Source organism: Cavia porcellus, unplaced genomic scaffold (genome assembly GCF_034190915.1).
Source record: "Cavia porcellus strain 051 isolate PalLab524CR breed Dunkin Hartley unplaced genomic scaffold, mCavPor4.1 scaffold_9, whole genome shotgun sequence".
Classification (NCBI taxonomy): domain Eukaryota; kingdom Metazoa; phylum Chordata; class Mammalia; order Rodentia; family Caviidae; genus Cavia; species Cavia porcellus.
The window spans coordinates 19,874,602-19,890,586 of NW_026947492.1; the positions used below are offsets into that span (position 1 = coordinate 19,874,602).

General features: G+C 42.1%; 1 protein-coding gene across 1 annotated transcript; it reads left to right on the plus strand.

Annotated features, from left to right (window-relative positions):
• Positions 1 to 6,776: 6,776 nt before the first annotated feature.
• Positions 6,777 to 8,868, plus strand: Pate1 (prostate and testis expressed 1). Its single transcript, XM_003472562.2, has 3 exons — positions 6,777 to 6,828; positions 7,951 to 8,073; positions 8,735 to 8,868. Exons 1-3 carry the CDS (start codon positions 6,777 to 6,779, stop codon positions 8,866 to 8,868), a joined length of 309 nt encoding a protein of 102 aa, XP_003472610.1.
• The last annotated feature ends 7,117 nt before the right edge of the window (positions 8,869 to 15,985 follow it).

A 15,985-nucleotide genomic window follows, 5' to 3' on the forward strand; every position in this document is an offset into this window, starting at 1 on the left:
CAGGTATTCTCCATTTGATTCACTGTTGAATGTTTTAATTGCTTAGTGATCTTGAGGAAGCTGGTAACTTCCTGAGGTAGTTCAGTTTCCCCAGTGTTAAAGCATAGATAATAACATCTATGCAAATGATGGTTGTTACAATCAAATAAAGCATCTTGGTGAAAGAGCCTCATGGGGGAAAGCTGCTTGTGTTGTGGCCGCCAGAAAGCAGAATAAGAAAGAGCCTTAAAGGAAGGAGCTAGAAACAAGATAGAGTCCCTAAGGTCGTGCTTGCCTCCCTGAGTGACTCCCTTCAACAGGCCCCACTCTCCCTGGCCACCACCCTCCAATAATACCACCAGGGCAGGATCCCATCAGTGGGTTTATCCACAAAAAGAGTTAGAGTCTTAAAAACCCATCAATGACAAAGCTTTCACTACTGTGAGTTTCTGAGAGACAATCTAGATGCCAATAGCTTGGATCGAGGGCACTGGGGAAAGACTCTTTGTGACCACACCACGCAAACTTCTAAGTCTTAAACCTAATTTGAGCCAGGGCACCACTGGAGAAGGGCACATGTGCAGTACCCAGATGCAGCCCAACCCTTGGCACAGCCTACCTCCTCCCCACCTCGCAGGGCAAACAGCAGATCACCAGTGAGAAGCGGAATGGAGCGAGGAGCTTGTTTGAATGGTGGTGGAAGGAAAGCATTCCAAAGGAAAGAAAATAAAAATTTGGGGGTCATCGGTGGAGGGTCTTTAGAGATATGAGCTGACATAATCTAGAGAGATAATGGAGCAAGAAGTCTATGACAGAGCAAGTCCTATGAATTACGTGTGTTTTCAGTATTAAAAAGAAAACCTGGAACTCAAGCTATCAGTACTATCATCCATTGCTTTGTTTGGCTGTGCCAAATAAGGGCAGCTTTTGCTGTATGGTGTTAAGAATGCCGCCTGTGTTATTACTGAGCTACCTGCTAATAAACTTCCCAAATAAGTGGACTCTTATGCTACTTCTCTTCCAAGAGCAACTCAGAAGAACAGAGGGCATCAGAATTGTAGGAATGGCAAAGAGAGAGCCCTACCCCCATATCTTCTGTTGGTATACTTTCTGTTCTCTAACAAAATACCTGTAGCTGAGCACTTTATAAAGTAAAACAATATATTCAATTCACAATTCTGATTGCTAGGAGGTCCAAAGAGAATGCCACCAGTGTCCTGACAAGGAACCCTGGTTCTGTTACAATAAGGAGAAACAGAAAAGGGTCCTCCCACATGCAGAAGAGAGCACAGGTGGGAGGGAGCCTCACTTCACAACAACTGACTTCTGAGAGAACTAATTCACTTCTCAAGATCTGCATTCACTCCTAAATGTAAGGGCAGCACCTCAGGAGGTCCCACCAACTCCACCCCACCATGCTGGGTGCACAAACCTCTAACCACACGCATAGGTAGCACACCTTCTAAAGGCGGGGGGAACACCAAATGGTAGCAGGTGGGACAGGAAATGGCGTGGTTCACCGCTGGTCAGTAGTGAGAGTCAAGAAACCAATCTAAAAGTACATCGCAGTTCAACTTATGCCCCATTAGACTTGTGATCCTAAAATTCTGACTATTGTACTAATTTTGAAATTGTGGAGACCTGGTTACTTCACTTGTTACCCAAGATGAGAGTTCGGGTAAGATGCCTTTGACTTGTGTGCTAGACCTCTCTCTGCAGGAGAGGCTTTTCTGGGGCAGAGATGAGGGTATGGAGGTTTTCAAGACTCTCACTTGCACTGGGCATGGTGACAATGCCTGCCTGTAATCAGAGGGCTCCAGGAGACTGAGGAAGAAGACCTCAAACTTGAGCCTATCCTGGATACCTTAGAGGGACCCTGTCTAAAACATAAAATGTTGGAGAGGCTGGGGAATGTAGCTCAGTGGGAAGATCCTGGGTTTCAACTCCCAGTACCTTAAAAACAAAACTCACTTTCCAGGGTTGGGGTGTGGCTGAGTGGGAAAGTACTTGCCTAGCATACAAACATCAGGTAAAACAAAACAAAACCCTTATTTTCTGAGAGTGCATATCTGTATTCGTGCTTGGAAATTTCTAACACTCAGGCAAGAGGCTGTGTTTGCTTTGCCTAACCCTGAATTTTCAAAACTTTGACCTGTGTTTAGACTTTGCAGTTACAAAGAGCTGGGAAGGATTTTTTTTTTTTTTTTAGCATGTCCATGTCTTCTAAATGCGGTAATGGCCTCTCTCTGTCCCCACTCATCTCCGAATGCTGCCAAGTCCCCGTGCTGCTTGTTTGAGGTCTCTGTGTTCCCTCTTCTCATCTGACTGAGCCTCTTGCCTCTTATCTGCTGACCATCTGCACTTCTACCATGAAAACTACCTCACAGCCCCAAGAAGAGGATGTTCCTTTCCCCTAGCCCCACACGCCGGATCCCGGGCTCTTCCTGTAACAGTGCTCCCACCATTTAGGAATAAATTATACAAGTTATTCAACTCCTTTAAGCACAAAATTGCATAATAAAAAAGTCAAAGAGATCCAATAATAAATTGAGAAAAATAATACTATGGACTGAAAAATTCAATTATATATCAGTTTCCCCCAGACCTTAATTGTGCATTAAGAAAATGCTTTTATTTTAAAATAATTTAAAAACTGCAAGTTTCACAAAACAGTTTCTGGGTATGTTTTATCCAGTTCCCCTGGGTAACAGTAACAGACAGAACAGTTATATGGGACGTAGTCACGACTTGCATTTGATTTATCCAAGGTTCTTCAGATATTGAACAACTCACTAATTCCTTTTATCCTTCTTCGTCTTCTCTTCTTTATCCATCTCCAATAAACAAAGATGTTTTCTAAACCAGGAAATAGATATTGCTACAATATCACCAACTATGAACATTATTTGAGCTTCATCAGTTTTGACATGCACTAATTTTTTTTGTTGTGTATTACAATGAAATTTCATCACATGCAGGGTTTCTGTAAAGTCCTCCAAAGCAGGACAGAGAACTGTACACCAGCCAGAAATGCCTTTGCGCTCCCTCTTGGTTATGCTAGAGCCTGCTGAGCAGTGTCTGACTGCTCCCTCTGGGGTATCACATGAGTGGAATCCGTTACCCAGTATGTGGGGATTAAATTTTTTTTATTCATCATAATATTCTTGAAAGTCATCCAACTATTACCTGTTTCAAGAGTTCATTTTTGTTGTTGATAGTTTTTGTTGTTTAGGGATATGACAAAGCCACTATGAGCCATTTTTCCAAACTTTTGTGTATTTTCCTTTCTCTAGGATGAAAACATTATGCTGAGTGAGAGAAGCTAGACCCAAAAAGAGTCTCCTTCTCTTTGTCTGAAATGCTGTATGTCTCTAGTAATAGGCAGAGCAGTAGCTCCATGGAACGGAGTTACAACTTGTATTGACTTATCCAAGGCTCTTCATATATTGAACAATTCACTAATTCCTCCCATCCAGCTCTTTTTTTCTTTATTGTTCTGCCTGTGGACAACACTGATCTATATTTTCTCAAACTTGTTGGTACTTTTCAGGCTCCATTTTAATTTGTTTCTTGGTAGAAACTGACAATGAATTTGGGCACCATTCTGCTATCTGGGGGTGATGTTATTTTCAAGAACTTCCTAAGCACCAAAGGCACTGCTTATCCAAAGATACCACTTATTTGTCATCTGGTTTCAGTAACAACAGCTCGACTTGCCTCTGTGCATGCAAGAGGATCAATTGTAAGGAAGATTATGGAGTTTGGGGTTACAGGAGTTGAGAGTGAAGCCCTGAGGAGGTGCACAGTTCAGGAAGCCTGTGGCTGGGGGAACAGAGGGCTTAGATTTGGAGCATTTTCTTGAACATCTGGGCTGATGTGCCCCATGTCTCAGCCCTACTATTGTTGTAAAGAAACACTATATTGCAAAGGAAATAAATTAAAGCAATACCATTAACAACATGTAGAATGCACACCGTAGGGGCTGGGGACTTAGCTCAGCGGCATAAGTGCCTGCCTTGCAAGCAGGCAGTCGTGAGTTCGATCCCCGGTACCGGTAAAAACGAAAAAGACAAAAAAAAAAAGAATGTACACCATATTAGTCCATTTATATCAGTATTCAAAACAAGCAAAATATAATGTAGTACAACTATAAAATAAAACAATGGTTATATTCCACAAAATAAAGCATAATGCTTTCTGTGAGAGAGTGGGATATAGTTAAAAAGGAGCACTTACCATAGTGAGCTCTCTGTGGTTTGGCCAATGGTTGGTACTCTGATTTGGTTTGCAGTTATACAGTTTAAAATAATTTGAGGTATGAACTTATGTTTTATGCCGTTTATGACAGGTATATTATATTTCACCAATATAAGCCCCCCCATACACTCACACACAAGTGAAATAGTACAGGCCACCTTGCTGAGGTAAGATGCTCAGGACAAACTGTCCAGATATTTTCTCTGTTTTCATCCCCTCTGGGAGGGTGAATTCTAGTTTCCACTAGGTCTTATCTGTTCTGTTCACTTGTCCGAGAGAAGAAGCAACAGGGCGTTCTAATCTGATCATTACCTCAAACCCCAGTGAAGAAGAAACTGTTCTTTCCCCTCTGGATCATCAGTACAAGGCCTGCGGTTATCAGAGAAACGCCAGAATTCTGCGGTCAGTTGCTGCTGCATTGGAACGGAACTGTGATTCTCCTCTTGTTTGTCCTGCTTGTCACATGAGGGTCCACCTACACTGAGATCTCTCACCTTATATCCTGCCACTGGCCACCAGCCTTGAGTCATGTATTCAAAAAGCTCATTACGTGAAAACATTTTAATTACCAATGAAATTCAGTGGGTTTTGCTGCGTTACCTGTGATGTATAGAACTACTTTTAAAACAATAATAATTCTTTGGAAAATGAATTTCCATCTAAAAATTATCCTTTTTTATTGACTTAAATGATTATGTGGGAGATGCACGTGAAAGACCCTAGCCCAGAATCCACATGTCCTCTAATTACACACGGGATCATGTCTAAATCCCTCATGGCTCTTAGAAAGACTACTCTTTTCGACAATTCTGTGTTGGGGGCGCGCATCATGAATTAAGAGCCTTACAGAATTAAAGCTCAAAATAATAGAGAGAATGGGTTCCTGAATACTTTTGATTTGAAAATGTGAAATTTATGATAAAAATTACTATCAAATGCCTGAAAGTGATAAGAAAAAGAACCAAAACATTTTTAAAAGAGGATCAGAGTATGCCAGAGTAAAGAAATAAAATATTACAGTTACTGAGACATGGAGTAAGAGTTTGGGGGAAATTTTACAAGAAAAGCAAGTTAATAAAGTACAGCTCAAATACAAGCAAAGAATCCAGCTAGGTAGGTAAAGCTGGGGAAGAAAATTTGGACTAGAAGCAAAGTGGTAGGACAATCTGGTGACATTTTTTGAAAAGACAGGGAAGAGAACTTTCCCTCCTTTCTTGAGTGCTGCCAGGAATTAAACATGACATTCCCAAGAGGAAAAGAGGAGAAAGGGATGCAAAGATGCAAGAGAAGATGCCGAATTTCAGGTTAGTAAGAGAAAAGAGAAGAGAGCACATATAACACAAAAGTAAGTGCCACTGTGTGTGTGCATTGCACATGTAATGTGTGCATGCGTGTGCACAGGTGTGTGTACTGTATGAATATTTAGTAGTGACACTCCAGAGCTTACCCAGGGTGGAAGGTGCCCTCAGGTAAGCAGTAGACTAGTTAATAGCTTTCTCCCTCCATACTTACTTGGCGGTGACAGCTTGTCCCGCTGGCGTGTAATAACAACCCACAAGGTGCCATGGACCCCCTTCCGCTCATCACTTCTTGGTCTCTACTGTCTCGCCATCATCTGGCGTGGCCACGCTCCCACTTGGCCACAGGCTACGCTGTGCCCCACGGCACCTGTCCCCTTCCAATTGTTCTGCTTTTCGTCCCCTTAGTTCTTTGGGGTGGGAGCAGAGACTTAGCTGCACTCTTCCAGGAGTCTGTAGAAGGCAGAGCAAAGATGAGAGAAAATTAGCAGAAAATTTAGGACATATTGGCTAAGGTTCTTCTTGAAATCTACAGGCTACTTCACCTGCCTGGGAGATTTACACTCAGCCAGCTCCCTATCTAATAATCGGACCTGATGTCAAGTGAGAAGGGTAAGTTGTTCTCCAGATGCAGCCTTAAATTTTCTTCTTCTAGCAAAAGCCTGACCACAAGCACCAAGGGAGGAAATCACTTCCCTTCTCAGCCTTACCTCGGGGTCTGTTCCCTTCCTTCCAAGGTGACCATCAGAAGAAAATTTCATGAAAGTTCTCTTCAAGGCCTCTGAGCATAGCATTTCTACTCCTCGCCTCCATTCCCAGAAAGTATTTATTTTTAAGGTCTGTGCCCAGTCGTTTTTTATTTTTTGCCTGCATTCTAATCATTTGTATTTATGTATTTTCTCAGCTTTAGTGGTCACCTGCATGTAGATCACACCGAGTCCTGCCCTCTTTAGCCTTTCTTCTGTGACAGTATGTGGAACACCATAAACCTTGGCATCAAAAATCTCAAGAGGCAGAAATGGAATAAACCAGATCCGGAACTTTTCTAGCCAGTCTGTCTTTCCCCAAGTTGCCTTGAAGAAAGGTTACACAGTCATTGATTTCCCTAGGAGCAGGGTATCCTTTTCAAGGGCTTCACTGAGTCCCCACCCCTAACCCTGGCTGAGGAAGTCCAGCCTTGAAGGTGTATAAATAGATACTCTTGAAGCTTCTTGCCCTGATCTGGTCTTCTCTCCCTCCAAAATGGACAAGTCCCTCCTGCTAGGACCCTTCATCCTATTCTGCTGTTTTAGGGGTGAGTCCCTAGGGTCAGGAGTTGGTGACCTGTGTCCAGCAGGCAGGAATGAGTCAGAGTTCCCATGACCAAGGCCCTTTGTGGTAATACATGCACCATGGGCTGTCACTCTATGCCGAGCCTCCCACCTATACTCTGCTAGGTCTCTGAGACCTTAACTAAAGCAAATGACCCTTTAGAGAAGAAAACAGGTGAGCAGCACAGCATTTGAGAGGATTTTTATAGAAGCTATGAGATGAGGTTTGGAAAAGGAGGTCTTTGGATAGTGTATCTTTCTTTTCTCCCTTTCCCCCCACAGTAGTACCTGGGTTTCTTCGAGAAAAGCATAACATAGGTGAGTAGAAATGTATGGGAGAGAGGAGGGGATGAGAGGGGCGGGGTGGCCTTGGGGGCTGAAAGAAAGCCAGAAATAGACATTGAGCCTCAAAACTCGGAAACGCCTTCCAGCAGGACAGAGCTGGCACGGGGGCTGATTTTAGGATTAAAACAAAATAATATCAGCAGCAAACCCCTAGGCTACCAGTAAGAAACAAACTCCCAGAACAAATGAGCAGAAGTGAAACGTTTACTCTGCAGACCGTGATGTCTAAATCTAACTCGCAACACCTTGGTGAATTGCAGATAATTGTCCCTACTGCCGGATGACAGATGCAGAGAGGTAAGGATAAGAAATCCAAACATGCATTTAAAGAAATGGGAAGAAAATAGGCAGGAGGGGAGAGTTACAAAGTGCCACGAGTGCGGGATTAAGCGCTGAAGGGTCAGAAACATGTAGCTGGGCTCCAGGGAGAGAGCAGAGAGACGTCAGTGGCCTCCAGAAGGGGTAGACTCAGACAAACGTGGGTTTATTTCTCCTCTCCAGCACAGCCCAGACGGTTTCTGATGACGATAATGCTTGTGAGTATGCAAAGGACCTCATTTGGTCCTCTGGCTCTTGATGATTTTTTCCACCCTGCTCCTCCTCCTTTGGGTCTTTCAACTTCGCCCTCTCAAGCTGAACTCCTGAGGCCATCAGCTCCTGTCACCCGCCTGTCTCAGCCCTGTACACAGCAGCAGATGTTTTTGAAAGGGGAATGTTGATGCTCTCTTCCTTCCCTCCTGTTTCCCCTTTCTCTGGCCAAGATACGGAGATTATTCAATGCAGAATGTGTCACCTACAGTTCTCTGGAGAAAAGTGTTCTAGAGGGAGAGGAAGATGCATGGCGACACTGCAAGAGGCCTGCATGGTCGGGAATATTTTCAAAAGTAAGATGTGGGCTGGGAAAGTAAGACAGGGTAGAGGGAGCTTTTTGCTCCCTCACTGGGGTCCCTGGGATAAAGGAGGACTCGATTCTATGCTTGGGATGACCGATACCTTGATCTCACATCGTAATATCATTATGCGAAAAAGAGGAAGGTGTCACGAGGGGTGGAGTGTGTAACCAAGGTGACAATTTTCTGAGAAGCCCAAAGAAAACTGAGCTAAGGTGAGAGGAGAGGTCTAATGTGTGCCCACGGAGAAGAGCTAGTTGCTAAGGAGAAGGAGGCTGATTTTGTCTTTGTGCCTGCCCGGACTTCCATGTGGATGGTGCCAAGCTGGAAATGCATGACCGGTCAATGCCTCTTGAGAGGTAAGGCTGGACCTCATAATCTCTCTAGCGTCCCCTCTCTGTTCTGCCCAATCCCTTGGCATTTCTGTGAACATTCTCAACAGGAACCCCAAGCGCGGGCAGTCTCTGAATTGCTGCTCCATCATCACTTTTTGCGGGGGCAGCCTCCAACTTGTACCATCTTCCAAGACGTCACATTTTAGTAACAGACCTTCCACTCCACACGGTCATAGTTAGACACTGGAGTGGGCTGGAGGGAAAGTCATTCTCAGGAGCCTCTGGGCCAGGCTTGCTGACCCGTCTCCTCTCCTCTACAGGGGACGGCAGCCTCTGGTTGACTTTCATGGGCTGCTTAAAGAACTGCGCTAACGTGGAAAACATAAAGTGGAGTGCCTATCTGGTGAGCTTCCGCTGCTGCCGGGGCTATGACCTGTGCAATGAAGGCCTTTAGAAGCCTGCAGCCCTTCCGCGGCTCTGCCATCTGGGTGGCATTGTGCGTCAGCCTCTGCCCAAGGACTCTCCTAAAAAAGAACTAAAAAGTCATGTCTCCACTTTCTGTGTGTCAAAGAATAATCTCTCTCTTTTCTAGAGTATCTGTCGTGATCCAAAATGAATAAATAAACGAATAAATTAATACCCTGGACAACAAGATCAATATACCCTGCATGTAGTTAGAAAATCTAGTCCTTCACCAACCAAGTGAGAAAATATACTTACATATCAAACCTAATTCCTTTCTCTCTTTTCTGCTTTTTGTCTTTCTATGGCAAGATTCTCTCTCTCTCTCTCTCTTTCTCTCTCTCATTGTCTTTCTGTCTCTCTCTCTGTCTCTCTCTCTGTCTCTCTCTCTGTGTCTCTCTCTCTCTCTCTGTCTCTCTTTCTATCTCTTAATCCAGTTCAAATACAAGTATATGACACTGTCCTTATAGGGAAAGATATGACAAAATAAAAATAAATCATTAAGTGTTCTTGGGTTTTGTCCATGAATGTTATTCCCAGACCAAGGAGAAAGTTCAGACACATATAGGCACAAAGAAGGGAAAGATTTCTACATTTTTGAATGAGTCTCTTTAGGGGAGGGAGCTGAAGATGCAGAAGAGGAAATCAATGGAATTCTAGTCACAGTGCCTGCCCTTAACTTGCCTGCCAAACTCATAGGGAATCATCAATCCCTAGACTGAGAATTGCTGAGGGTGCTTCCAAGAAGGTTGGACCACAAGCAGCAGCACAAATATTTTCCCTGTGAAGCACAGCGTGGAGGAGGTCATTTGAGTCCAGCCTCTAGACAGGAGCGTTTATAGACAGCTACCTTGTGAGTATATCGTTGTTCCATACCACATCTACTTCACATGCACTTCCGTGGTGTATAAATTCTAGCACCCTAAAAAACGGAGGATACAAGGATTAAGGCTGGGTCCGATGTACAGCAATGCCCAAAGCAAGCAGGCAGGTGCTAGATGGTGGTCCCCTCACCACTAACACAAACCAGTGATGTAAGAACATATTCCACGTAAGTGTCCATATTGGACACAATGCACCCCAGAGGGAAGCAAGCTGGCTGTACGTTTTGTTTCCCCTTGGCACAGGGCAGCAGAGGTGAAGACGAACCAACTGACCTGATCCCGGAGAAGGACAATGCCTGGAAGAGAAGGGAGCAGCCAGACTCTATAACTGCCAACATTAACTCCATCAGCACCCTGCAATCCCTGCCCCATGGCCTGTGTCTATCAAAGACAGAGGATTTGGTTGTGTTTCCCACCAACCAGAGGACCAGGAACATGCCTCAGCCTAGGCCATAACCATGGTACGGGGTGAGTGGACAGAGGAACCTTTCATCCAGGGAGGACAGCTGAAAAGCCTGTATCCCCTAAAGCCAGACAGAAAGAAATCCTGTCTGGTTGAATTCCAGGACTACAGGGCTTGGAAAGAAACAATTCATTCAAAAGCACTGGATGTTTTTCTTTACTGAATCTTTTCTTTAAATTTCTTTTTTTATCAGTGTTTTGGAGATTTGAAGTTTTTCTTCTTTGCTTTTACTTTTCTTTTTTCCCTTTTTCTCTTTTTTCATAATTTTCCTTATCTTTCTTTTATTTTTCTGTATTTTGCTCTGTTTGTCTTTTTTCTTCCTTTCCTTATCTGTTCTTCCCTGCGACTAACACTATTTATTTCCTTTATCTCCTATCTCACTTTTCTTTCCTCCTCCTCATATCCCATTAATCTTTCAAATTTTGCTTTTTGCATTCTCCTGTTCGCCACCCTGCCTACTTTACTAAGCACAACCACTAAGCTTTATAAATCTCTAGATAGATAACTAGTTAAATTTATGCTATTGCTGTCAAATAGTGTTCTATTGTTAACAGAGGTACAGTTGTTTCATTTAGGAGACATTTACCATGGGTTAATAGTAAGTCACTATTTTATTTATTTTAGTGTTTATACTCTAGTTATAGATCTTTTTTCTATGGTTAAAGTGGTACACTAATGGTCCTTAGGTCTTGTCCAAATTCAGTTTGCGTTTGATGTTATAATTGATGTGGTTTTATTCCTATAGCCAAGGTGATATAGCCGATGTGATTAATTGATTTTCCTGGGTGCCAATACCTGGATGGCTCTGGGGTCATTAACAATAGCTGTGACTCATTCCTGGAGAACTGGATGCTGGGTCAACCCAACCTCCCATCTTAAGTAAATGGAGGTGGTTGTACCATGGGACAGAGGTAAAGACTGACCCAGAAGACCCTACTCAAAGTAGACATTAACCAAAAAGGTCTCCATATGAAAAACAAAATTTTCAATACAAACAACCTGCAAGCCTCAACACAGGAAACAAACAAAGAAACAAGTAAAAACATGAGAAGACAAGCCAACAGAATGCCTTCCAAAACTCCTAACCACGCCAAACCTGATCCACAGCGCAAGGAAGGGAAAATCAAAAGCCATGTGCCCTCACTGCATTCGAATTATTTGAAATGATATCAGGGGAGATAATAAGACAGGTCAATAAGGTATTTGTGAAGCTCACAGCAGAAAAAAGTAAAAAGATATAGGGAAAATAAAATGGTAAGCAAGTCTACAGAGGACATTAATAAAAGCCAGCAAAGCTAAATAAAGTGAGTAAAGCATACATGACTAGCATAGAAAAGGATTAGGGAACACAAAAACCTCCAAATAGAAATCCAGGAGATATTAAAAATCTAATCCAAAGCACAGGCAGTAGAAGTGACCAATGTGATGACAATGTCAGAACTGGAAGGCAGGGCTGTTGTTGGTGACTAACCAATGAGATGGGCCCACAGCCCCAGGGTGAGGCAAAGAGAGGCAATCTAATATGAACCAGAATGAGTGGAAAATTAGGAGACAGCATGGAGCATTAAAAAATTGTTTACAGAAATAAAACCAGAAAACTTTCCATACAAGGGGAAAGAACTTAACTTACTAAGTGAGGCATATGAAACCTCAAACAACCATGATCAGAAAAGAACTCTACCGTGATGCAGCATATTCAAAATTCTGAAAGTCCAACAAAAGAACAGCATTCTATTTTAGGTACCAGGGATCAAACTCACGACCTCGCACTTGCCAGGCAGGCACTTACATCGCTGAGTTAGAACCCCAGCCCCAAGAGCAACAGGAAAAAGCACACATCACTTCCACAGCAAAACACATTAGAATCGCAGCTGACTTCTCAACACAAACCTTAGAGGCCAGAAGAATGTGGAGTAAAGGGTTTCTAACCCTCAGAGAAAACAATTCCCAACTCAGACTGACAACGTGCTGCAAAACTGTCTTTCCACATGGAGAGAGATGTAAGCTATTTTCATGATAAAACACTCTAAATAAATACTTGACTGCTCTAAAAAATTCTGAAAAATATTCTACAAGATAAGTGAATTACAAAGGTTTAAAAGAATGAATATACCAGGTAGAGTGGTCTGTTAAGCGGAAGACAAAGACATGGAATCAGCAATGGGCCAACAGGGAAATATCGGGGAGAAGTCACTACCTATCAGTAATGATTATCAATCCTACTAGTTCAACTCCCTGTTAAAAGATGCAAATTGGCAGAATGGATTAAGAAACCAAGTCCAGTGATATGCGACATACAGAAACATATTAGCCCAAAACAAAACTCATAGACTAAAAGTCAGAGACTAGAATTCCATGCAACAGGAGCCCCAAAACAGCAGATGTAGCTAACCAATATTCAAAGTAGATTTCAAACTTACACCTCATCAAAAGATGCAAATGCCACCACAGATTGGTTAAAGGAACAATCTCATAGGAAAACATAGCAACTATTAACATTTGTGAATCAAACACCATCACACCCCACTTCATAAAATAAGTACTACTAGAAATAAAAGACCACACACACACACAAACACATTTATATTGGGGGGCTTGAATACCACACTATCACCAACAGACATATCAACTGGAACAAAGTACAGAACTAGGCATACAAAGCTGAGAGACAGTAATTTAATTCTAAGATTAAGCAGCCCCTAAGGCATTCAGGATCTGTATATGTCCCTCTGCATGTATTTGGACACAACTATGCTTTTGCCTAGTAAGATGCACTTATCCTCCATACAAATAATGAAACTGTTACCCTTCCTCTAAACAAGGAGACAGACTCATAAAATTTACATTTGTCTCAGAGCAATAGCTTTGATACTTATTTCTTTTTGTCTTTGATACTTATTTCTACTTGTCAAATAGAAATAGTTTATACATCCAGTAAATCTCACCCGTCAACCACCTCTAATTCTTACATAAAACAATAAAGAGACACAGGAAAGGAAGAAGCTGCCCAGTGTTTGATTTTGTAGCTGGTAATGTAATTGCAAGTCATATTTATAACTTCCTCCAGCGCCAATTCCACATTTTTCTTTCCTTCAAACAAAACCTCACCAGGCAAGGTTTATTTTTTGGAGTGAATTTTCATGTTTGAAATGTTCATATTTAGTGCTTTATCTTTTGTACAGTTCCAGAATTTCATATTTCCTTTACCAGTAGGCTGGAAGAATTAAGTAGCACTTCAGACAATGTCCTGTATTCCAGGCAATGTCAAATCCACACCTCATTGTGCAACAGGAACTCAAGTTTCCCCTTAGCAATTCGGATCAGTTTTCTCAGTCAGTAGAACAGCCTTCCTGCTGATGGCTTCAGTAGCGTGAAGAGACCAAAGTGGTAACAAAATACAACTGCTGAAATCAATTGAAGAGTTGTTAAGTTCCTTAAATATATTAGCTTTTTGTTTGCTGGGACAAAAAAACCTGATATATACACTCTGAAAGAGGAAGGGTTTATGATAGCTCACAACTTCGGAGGTTTCAAGCCCTGGTCTGCTTTCTGCGAGGCAGAGGAGCACAGCAGAAGAAAGCTTCTCACTTTATGGCAGCCCGAAACCAGCACAAGCAGTGAAGAGTTAGAGAACTAGAGAGCTAGGGGCCAGGGACCAGATACAGACACACCATAGGACCCACCCGGACACATCCATAGACGGGCTTCACCCACCTCCTGTTTCTCTCAAGCCAATCAGGATGACAAACTTAACTGTTACACTAATGGAAACATTCCTTCCTTGACAATTAAGACTTCCAAGTAAGCAAAACTTGATGCAGGTATGGGATAATTTGTTGTCACTTCTACATCTCGATTCCTGGACATAAGTGTTGCATAAAAAGACCCCAAATCATGCACTAGTTTCTGGTTCTTACATCTTATTGTGATAACTCGGACCCCGGTATAAAATCCAAGGAAGCAAGAAATTAAAATTTGGGAAGCAAAGGCTTTATTTCCAGGCCTGGTGACACAGCCTCCAGGAGCCAATTTGGAGACTGTGCACCTGACAGCTAAAAGTCAGGGCTTTTATCTTGTAAATCCACAAACAGCTGCTGGTCACACAATGTAAGGAGGGGATGGGGGTGTGACGCACTACAAAGCAGAAACGGCAATTGCAAGTCTCCCTGCATACTAGCAAGTTTAGATAAGAAAAAATCTTGTTTTTCTTAGCAAAGAATAGAGAAGTCTAACAGCAATTAACAACCTTAGTTACCTTACTTTAGCAACACAACTGTTATTTGTAGAGGGCAACAATGGTTAACATATCAATTAGGTAAGATTTTACAATTCTTTACAGAGGTGAGCATTGATTAACATATCAATTAGGTCATCCAAAAGGAATAGGAAAACACAGACAGTAAGGCCAAGTTACAGGTATTGCTATGATACAAATATAATGAAGCTATTTTTGTGAAGAATATAGTACAATCTAATGCAATTAACACAATTTGTGATGGGCTACCAGGTAGGGAAGGGGTTGTCAGGAGCTATTACCTCAGGCCTTTGTTTTATGGTCTTTTAGGAAGTTAAAACTTAACCTAGTTAGATGTGAAGGGGGAAGAGGAGGGAAAGCAGCAGGTGGGCTTATACAGAACAGGCTTCAGCGCAATAGTTAGGGGGCCTTAGGTTATAAGAAACAATCTAATCTTCCTAGAGAGTTTGTACTGAACTCAGAATGTGACATGGCCCACTTCACCATTTAAACAGGCCGGTGGCTTATGGCAGTGAGCTGAATGGTACGATTAGTGACCCATGAACATACGGCTATCCCTCGTTGGTCCTGAAATGAGTTATGTGCTTAGAAAAAAATGTGTGAAATAACTTGATAGAAAGTAAAGTGCTCAGTAAATCACTGTTATTACTTAGTGTCAGTGTTATACATGCTTTTTCAAGTGAAAATAAATTCTTCCGCAATGGGAGAGTTTTTAACACCAGCCAAACTATTAGCAAATAGCTGTAAGTTAACGCAGATCTGTCTACATGATAACCAAATACTCTTAGTGGAGAGTTTTTGTTCATTACTGTTTTTTAGAGACAATAATGCTTCCTGATTGGGGTTTAGAGCTTCAGCATTGATTTTTGAGATACTGAAAGAATATCTCTTTGTGAAGGCCACTTTCTCCCTTCTTAAACCTTAGCCATAGAAAGCAACAAACTGAAAGATCATAAATGTGTAGCAGGGGAAGAAGCAGCCAGCAGAGACATCTGCTCATGCAGCGAACTAGTGTACCGTTCTGATTTTGTATTATTTTCTCTTCAGGTAGGTTACCCTTTTAATGGCTTACTGACCCAGAAAATCTAACCCACCATAGGCAGCCTCAGGTCTCATGATTGCTTGAAGATCCATAGTTTAAAGAGCTGAGTCATGGAGAGAAATAAAGAAACAGAAAAGTTGTAGAAGAAAACAACAGATACAAGATTGAAACAAGCAATTTTTTGAGTCTTTGCTATTAATGATTTTGCTGCAAACAACTAAGAAAATCCATTTATAATGAATTCAGGAAAAATACAGGGCAATTAGAAAAACAGAAGAGAGTGCAAACTGGGGTTTTAGGAAAGATTTTCAAGAGGAAATTATGTTTAAACTACAATTGTGGGCTAACCTTTTAGGCCAAACAGTGGGGGGCGGTTGAGGAAAAGCCACATATGTAATAAAGGGGTCTCTTTTCTGGATAAAGGGAAGAGGAACCACTTGATGAAAGGGTTCTCTTCATGACCTT